Source organism: Rutilus rutilus (assembly GCF_951802725.1).
Source record: "Rutilus rutilus genome assembly, chromosome: 9".
NCBI classification, from domain to species: Eukaryota; Metazoa; Chordata; class Actinopteri; order Cypriniformes; family Leuciscidae; genus Rutilus; species Rutilus rutilus.
The window spans coordinates 28077927-28087251 of record NC_140223.1 but is presented as its reverse complement, the minus strand read 5'-3'; the positions used below and the strand labels follow the sequence as shown (position 1 = coordinate 28087251).

General features: G+C 36.8%; 1 protein-coding gene across 2 annotated transcripts in view; it reads right to left on the bottom strand.

The window, feature by feature from the left end:
• Window positions 1-4229: 4229 nt before the first annotated feature.
• Window positions 4230-9325, bottom strand: part of aplp1 (amyloid beta (A4) precursor-like protein 1) — a 58145-nt gene continuing 53049 nt past the window's right edge. The window contains exons 16-17 of one of the 2 annotated variants that reach the window (XM_084419161.1): window positions 8405-8548; window positions 4230-7238 (exon numbers count right to left, since the gene is read on the bottom strand). In XM_084419161.1, the coding sequence (XP_084275287.1) occupies window positions 7137-7238; window positions 8405-8548 (246 nt within the window). In that variant the 3' untranslated portion in view covers window positions 4230-7136. The remainder of the gene's footprint in view (window positions 7239-8404; window positions 8549-9325) is intronic. The other variant, XM_084419162.1, reaches the window with a different exon arrangement.

The following is a 9325-nucleotide window of genomic DNA, read 5'->3' as shown; positions in this document are numbered from 1 at the left end:
GACCAGTTCATCATTGGTAGATGTGCTGCCATTTTAGCGCATTTATCTTGTACTCACGTTAAAAGTGGTTGTTCTTTTCCGTATTTTGTTGAATTATCTGGACTGATAAGCAATTATCACGCAGACAATGCTCTTTTACGATCCCACGCGTCGCGTGTACAAGAGAGCGCGTCACGGAGTGGTCTCCCGCGGCATTCCACAGTCCACACAGCCATATGTTAAACAGACTGAGCTCGCGGCATAATTTCCTCGCTTTACTGGTCACGAACACTCCCGCGGATGATACTATAGTTGTTTTACCGCTGCCACCAAGAAGTATTACTCGACAGAATCAGAGGTGGTTCAGAACACTGCTTTACTAGGGCTTCACATGTTCAATACAATAAACTCTTCCGGCCCACGCACAATGCGTATTACGTACACACGTATTACGTATTACAACACGTGGTACATTTAAAACACTGATTCAGTTCTTTACGGTGTGTGATTGAGACTAATAATCTATCAGAATGTTTGATGGTTTAGTTATATGTGAATACAAACCTCGTTCCTTTTGAAGTCTTATTAAAACAGAATGAGTCTAGTAGTTTATTTTTCTAAGAGTTGTCTTAGAGGGCCAAAATGTCTCGATTTCCCTCCCGGGTTTCTGTAGTGAACTCAAAAATATATTATCTCATTCATATCACAGATTCACCATGAAATAAACTCTGCTTTGAAAATAGAAATGACATAACAAACCATTCATGTCGAACATGTTTAGCTTCTTTGAAACACGTAATTCATTCGGAAAGAATGTGTGACACTATTCCAAGATTTTAAAACCGCCGAACATGCTCGGCATGGCCACACCCTCATGAAAGCAAAAACCGGGGGATAAAGGAGCTCTCGGAGGTTTGCGGATTCTCTTATTGGTGTTCTCTCTCCCTAATGAGAGAGTAGTATGCAAACGTTTTACTACAAACTCCCTATTTACGTGCCGGGTTTGTTGTACATTTTGAACATCGGTCATATAGAGAGGGGGTTGCAGTGGAAACCCCAATCGAAAAACGGGAGGCGGGAGGCGAGAGGGGAGGGCATGGCCTTGAGACTGCAGAACCCTCCTCAGTTCATTTGCTCGAAGAATTTATAAGTGGGGTTTTCAAAGCCGTGATTCTGCATCTTATTGAGCTGTCTTTCCTCGGGGGTCAGCATGGGGTCGACCTGCTGGGAAAGAGACAGAGACAAGATAGGGAAAGAATCGCTTAAAATGGAGCATAAGTGAATTTAATGGGAAGAATAAATGAACAAAGATTTTAACAAGTTGGCCATGAGCAAAAAAAATCATTATGATAGGCACATCTAAACAAGCTTCATGGAAAAACATTTAAAAAATTTAACAATATTAGAGACTTATACTATACAGTATGTGTAAACATACTGTATATGTTGCAATCTGCATATGTATACATTTCTACAAATACACAAACAGCATCATTATCCACTGCATAAATGCTCGATTCTGTCAAATATTTGTGTATAACAATGATCTATCATCATTATATAATTTAACATAGATATAATTAACTACCATTTGTGTATAATGACCTACTATCTAAACTGATACTTACCATCAATTTTTGAGTAAAAATAAATAAAAGTCACTTATCTTGTTTTGTATCTCATAACTGCAGCTGTAGATTACACAAATGCAGGTTTTCTTATGTTTTTATTAACTTTATTCACAATAATATATTTGTCCTGCTCTGAACTGAAGCAGAAACAGCCCACTATCTCTTCTCAAAATAATTTAAATTCAAATAATTTTTTAACCATTTTCAAACCATTTATTGGGTAAATGGTTGTGCAATTATTGAAAAAGAAACCCTAATCATATCTCAGACATTATACAGTATATTTTTCATATAGGCCTGTATTTACAATTTTCACATGCAAAACTACATTCATTATGAGATTACATTAATTTAGTACAGATTAAATATTAAATTCTGCTTCATGTTTTCACTTTTACGGTTATACTTTTTTCTCTATCAAATCAAAATATCAGAATGCAAAAATGATGATATCAAAACAGATAGCAGAAGGAAGCTGCTTCAGGGGTTTGGTTGTTACTTCCTCATGTTCCTTTGAGATTGATGGCCAAATCTAATTATATTACTTGAATGGGTCAAGATATATATATACATGAGACTGTCACATTAAAAACCACGAACACAGCCAGAAGCCGTAGTGACGTCAGGGTTTGACCCCATTTCTTGAACGTACTGCTTCAAAAACAAGCCATTTCGACATCCTGTCAGCTGAACTCTCACCTCTACTATGCCATGGCTGATGGTTCCATATGGCTTACGGTGGACTAGCAACAAGCTGATGACCATCACCATAGCGATGGCCACGGCAACCACCAGCAGCCCCACCATTGCCCCGCGGTTAAACGTCTCCAAAACGTCCGGCTGCTGTGATAGACAAAAAAAATTAAGAGGAAATGAGTTTCACATTCATTAGTACTGTATTTAGGGAAGATATTAGCACCTGAGGGAGCATTACTTATTTGTATAAAATGGAAATCCATCCTACTTAATCATCTGCTGCTCTATTGTTCATTTATACCTGTCAGAACTGGTGCAGCTCAACTAAGCATATGGTAACATTTAGTTAAAGGTAGGCAATTTTGGAGAGGCTAGCAATAGCAAGCTAGTTTTGAAAGCACAAGACTTCACCCTAGAATGCTAGAATGAGACGGTTTAGTAAGTACGCATGGCTAAGTCACACATGTTCCTGCCCTGAAAACTTGATGGATCCTTCAGAATGAGCAGGAATTTATAACACTTCTATTATTGATTGCTATCAGGATGCGAAGAGAGTTTTAACGAGTATAACAAATTTTTTTATGAAAAACCTTGCCTACCGTACCTTTAAGTGTATAAGTAAATGGCTTTGCATTTACGCTGAAAATAAAAGTAGAATGAGAAAAGTTTGATACAATAATTTTCCAAGAGCTAAAAGAAGAAAACTTAACATTAGACTTCACAAAACAAATGAATTCACAAATTCACAAACTATCTGATAAGATCATTGTGCCTTTGAAAGAGGGCATAACTCAAATGGTAATAGGTTTACTCACATAATTATTACTTTTTTTTTTTTTTTACATAAATCAAATCAACATATTCAAATCAACCAGAGACAAAACTGTTGGAATATTTAAAGAGTGTTCCTGCCAATATGTGTACATCCCCCAACCTTGTTAATGCTGCTGAAGTTCTGATCAAAACATGAGTAAACCATTGAAAAGGGGTTATTTTTAGTGTGTATAACAACGCTTATTGTCATAGAAAGAATACACTCTCATTAATATTTGAGTGACAGAGATGGATGAAAGGGTGGATACTACAAGATGAATTATTTTGTTGTCTTGAGATTGACCAACTTATTTTCTGCAATGGATAAAAAACAGACAAGTGATACAATGAAAAATAAAACACATGCATGAGCAACATGCAAGGTTTTACATGGTTACCAGTACCAGTTATCCAAAAAACTGCAAACAGCATCCTCAAGACTACCTCACACATTTCTTCAAGTAACTTAAATAAACCAGTTCAGCACACTTAGTAGATTCCTGCCAACGTCATGCATTCTGCTACCAACAACCATGCACATTTGGTTTTTGGGGCCTCTTAACCACACTATGCAGAGAACTCATGCGATTGCTTCCTCAGCAATAACAAAAGCATAGATAAAGTGATGAAAATGAATGACACAATGATTATTGTAACAACATGATTAAACTATTTCGTATGCGCTTTATCAGTGAAATCTAAATGTGTAAATGAGAGTCCTTTATAGATGAACAAACCTGTACGTCCTGTTTCTCTGCTTTTATCAAGGAAGTTGAGCGACCCACTCAAGTGGCAAAAACAGCTCTGTCAATGTTTATATTGCACCCATTGCACCCCTCCCCCCGCCCCGCCCCGCCCCGCCCCATTCTTAAAATGAAAAGTGATTATGCATTTCAAAATTTTATGGCTTTTGTCACAATTTCTATAACCTGACTTTTATAACCAAGCCTGATTGTTTTGTATGTGTGGTGAAAATAGGCTAGATTACAATAAAATGACTGACATAATTGAAGTTTCATTTCTTTGGTTAATATAAGAAGTGTGCTGACAAGATGATGCTGTTCACAATAACTCCTACTACTCCAAAAGTTAAAAGTCGCAGTCAAACTGTGTGGGTCATTTTTAGTTTTATTGTCATTTTAATGCAAGTACAACAAGTCAGATCAGTTCACAGGTTGCTTGCTCTTACAATACATGTCAATTAAAAATACAACACATTATTTGGCCTTCCAATCATATCCAGAACATGTCTTTGGTGAAATTCAGAATGATTCCAGATCAGCTTATTTCATTGCATTGGTTTCAGTAGCTTAATGACAAATTCTGTAAAGTTCCTTAAAGCACCAGTTCACCAAATTACATCTTTACTTTTAAAGTAACCAATTATTTTACATTATTAAGCTGCATCTTTAATACATGCTAGTAATTTGAAAGATAAAACTGGGGTGTATAGGATGTTCAACACATTAGATCTAGGCTAAATGCGTTTCCATCTTAACCTTCACTGTATTGATCCTTCAGTAATGAATTCAGCAAGACAAGGGAAGATTTTGAAGTGATGAATGGACACAAATGAGTCAATCTGGATACAGTTGTGCTCTGTTAATTAGTTAAGTTTAAAAGCATGATGTTGCTCAGACCCGTTCAGTGTTTACAGTCCAAATCTATATAGCAAATGACCCAAACTCCAATTAATATTGACTTAAATAAAAAATACATATAATTACATCCAAAACACAGCATTGAAAAAGGCAATAATGCAGCAGTTAAAACATCCGTAACTTCGTTTACATTTCTATTGGTTCAGAATAAGAGAGGGATGAGTCATCTCAGCCAAGAGAAGACGCGTATAAACGTAAAATCAATCCCTACTGAATACATTGTCCTAAATCTGCCTGATGCTGGTACGAAATCTTATTTAAGAGTCCTAAATTAGGGCATCAAACCACACTGTTAACTGATCACAATTCATAAATACACCTCAGAGCGATCAAGACTACAGCAGGCCATCCACGATCCGTTTTAAGTGCCATGAGCATCTGATGCCATGTGTTGAATTAGGCCAGTCTAACCTGGAGAGATTTATGAACCATTAAGTTTCTAATGGTGCCTTAAAAATGAGTAGTATGCCTTGAAGCTTCTGTTCAATCAAATGTTCCAGAACTGTGAGGTCGTTGAGGCTAAACGCATTTTTTTTGTGGTTTGGTTTCAGTTCAGGTATGTTCAAATGTGACTGTTCCAGGACAAAGGAAGACAAAAAAAAAAAGGCAATGCAATCAAATACAAACGATCATGTCATTATGTTTGGTGCATCTTGACTCAGAAAATAACTTTAAAATAAATATGAGCTACAATTTGACAGGACGGGGTTTGGTTTGGTTTATATAAAAGTGTAGTTTTGGACTGCAGAAACGGAAAACAAACACACTGGGCCCACATTTTGGTTTCACTTCTGTTGATATGTCACGTAATATAAATGATGATTCCGTATTCTTCACAAAAACCTGTAAGTTCTACAATTAAAAAGATTTAGACTAAGACATGTCCTTTCTACAACAGGCTAACAGTAAATTGTTGTGTTTACGTTATTTGTGTCACAGCGACGGACACCCAAAAGTTTGATTTAAAATTTCTATCATGTACTAGAACATAAATGCAATAAACAGACAACTCTATAACCCTCTAATATATATATATATATATATATATATATATATATAAAATTGATTTTCAGGCCTTAGTGACACGTGTAGAAACTTAAACCAGTTTTGGAATCAGTGAAAGTTGGTTACTAGTACTAACATACTAGTTTCAGTCACGCAACACAAACCCTTGACGGTTAAATCAACTACTGTATGAAAACGGAGCGATTAGCTAAGCTAACTAACCTACGCTCTTACCGCCGTGGTGTGTTAGGAGGAACGGTGAATGGAGCCTATGTCTACCGAAGATACATTCAGTCAGGAGATACCGTGTCATTTTCTTGTGCTGGTTTATACAACAGTCCGTTTTCATTCAGCCATGTTAGGAAATGTTTCGTTCTCTGTGTGAGCAGCACAAGGTCATCTTTTTGTCCACACGTTGCGTCGATACAAATTAATGATAGAAACGTCTATTCGAGTCACGTCTTTAGTTATGTACACGTCATTGTTGCACAGATTTTTTCATTTTTATCAAAAAGCAAGAAACAGGACCAACACAAGTACGTTATAGCATCATACACCAAATTTTGCATGCTTTTCTTTACGCGTATGGACTTCGGATTACTTAGAATTGATTTTTTAAAGAAGCAATACCAGAAAAATATCCTAAGCTTTCGGGTAGTATTGTTGGATGAACGTTCGTGGTACATTTAAAACACTGATTCAGTTCTTTACGGTGTGTGATTGAGACTAATAATCTATCAGAATGTTTGATGGTTTAGTTATATGTGAATACAAACCTCGTTCCTTTTGAAGTCTTATTAAAACAGAATGAGTCTAGTAGTTTATTTTTCTAAGAGTTGTCTTAGAGGGCCAAAATGTCTCGATTTCCCTCCCGGGTTTCTGTAGTGAACTCAAAAATATATTATTTCATTCATATCACAGATTCACCATGAAATAAACTCTGCTTTGAAAATAGAAATGACAAAACAAACCATTCATGTCGAACATGTTTAGCTTCTTTGAAACACGTAATTCATTCGGAAAGAATGTGTGACACTATTCCAAGATTTTAAAACCGCCGAACATGCTCGGCATGGCCACACCCTCATGAACGAAAGCAAAAACCGGGGGATAAAGGAGCTCTCGGAGGTTTGCGGATTCTCTTATTGGTGTTCTCTCTCCCTGATGAGAGAGTAGTATGCAAACGTTTTACTACAAACTCCCTATTTACGTGCCGGGTTTGTTGTACATTTTGAACATCGGTCATATAGACATACATAGAGTACGAGGGAGAGGGGGTTGCAGTGGAAACCCCAATCGAAAAACGGGAGGCGAGAGGGGAGGGCATGGCCTTGAGACTGCAGAACCCTCCTCAGTTCATTTGCTCGAAGAATTTGTAAGTGGGGTTTTCATAGCCGTGATTCTGCATCTTATTGAGCTGTCTTTCCTCGGGGGTCAGCATGGGGTCGACCTGCTGGGAAAGAGACAGAGACAAGATAGGGAAAGAATTGCTTAAAATGGAGCATAAGTGAATTTAAATGGGAAGAATTAATGAACAGAACAAGTTGGCCAAATCATTACGATAGGCACATCTGAGCAAGCTTCCCATATGGAAAAACATTGCAAAATGTAACATTATTAGAGATTCATACTATATATGTGTATCGAATCATATATGTTGCAATCTGCAAATGTATGCATTTCTACAAATACACAAACAGCATCATTATCCATTGCATACATGCTTTATTCTGTCAAATATTTGTGTATAACAATGATCTATCGTCATTATATCATTTAACATAAATATAATTACCTACCATGTGTGTATAATGAGTATGACCTACCATCTAAACTGATACTTGCCATCAATTTTTGAGTAAAAATAAATAAATAAAAGTCACTTATCTCTTTATGTCTTCTGATTGTGACTTTAAATCTCACATTGACTTCATATCGCACAAATGAGACTATTTCTCATAATTGCAGTTTTATATCTCATAACTGCAGCTGTAGATTACACAAATGCAGCTTTTCTTATGTTTTTATTTTTTTAACTTTATTCACAATTATATATTTTTCCAGCTCTGAACTGAAGCAGAAACAGCCCACTATCTCTTCTCAAAATAATTGTAACTAAAATCATTATTTCATGTCTATTGAAATATTGATTGGGTAAATTGTCATACAATTATTGAAAAAGAAGCCCTAATGAAGTCTCAGACAGTATATGATTCCTATAGGCCTGTATTTATCACATACAAAACTACATTCATTATGAGATTACATTAATTTAGTACAGATTAAATATTAAATTCTGCTTCATGTTTTCACTTTTACGGTTACGCTTTTTTCTCTATCAAATCAAAATATCAGAATGCAAAAATGATGATATCAAAACAGATAGCAGAAGGAAGCTGCTTCAGGGGTTTGGTTGTTACTTCCTCACGTTCCTTTGAGATTGATGGCCAAATCTAATTATATTACTTGAATGGGTCAAGATATATATATACATGAGACTGTCACATTAAAAACCACGAACACAGCCAGAAGCCGTAGTGACGTCAGGGTTTGACCCCATTTCTTGAACGTTCTGCTTCAAAACAAGCAATTTCGACATCCTGTCAGCTGAACTCTCACCTCTACTATGCCATGGCTGATGGTTCCATATGGCTTACGGCGGACTAGCAACAAGCTGATGACCATCACCATAGCGATGGCCACGGCAACCACCAGCAGCCCCACCATTGCCCCGCGGTTAAACGTCTCCAAAACGTCCGGCTGCTGTGATAGACAAAAAAATGAAGAGGAAATGAGTTTCACATTCAGTAGAACTGTATACATGGAAGATATTAGCACCTGAGGGAGCATTGCTTTATTTGTATAAAATGGAAATCCATCCTACTTACTGCTCTATTGTTCTTTTATAGTTCTGTCAGAACTGGTGCAACTCAACTAAGCATAATCTGGTAACATTTAGTTAAAGGTAGGCAATTTTGGAGAGGCTAGCAATAGCAAACTAGTTTTGAAAGCACAAGATTCCACCCTAGAATGCTAGAATGAGACGGTCTAGTAAGTACGCATGGCTAAGTCACACATGTTCCTGCCCTGAAAACTTGATGCATCCTTCAGAATGAGCAGGAATTTATAACACTTCTATTATTGATTGCTATCAGGATGCGTAGAGAGTTTTAACCAGTATAACAAAAAGTGTTATGAAAAACCTTGTCTACCGTACCTTTAAAGGGACAATGTGTAGTTTTTTAGGTATTTTATTATCTAAAATCAATAATTTTATTCTTAAATATGTCCTCAATGGTGTACAAATACCTCTGCCAATGATCTGACTAAACGAAGAATTTATTATCTTTATATACATGGGATGGGTAGGTCCACGGAGGCTTCCATGTAGTTCCGCCATCTTGAAAAACTATAATAGCACAGAGGGACAAAAAGTACTAGGCCAACGCGTTTTCGTTCAGAGCCAGCCAGTCACGTGACGTGACTGAAACCAGCAGAAGCGGAGGAGCAGAGCAGTGAGAGGCGCTTGTCACTGCCCTG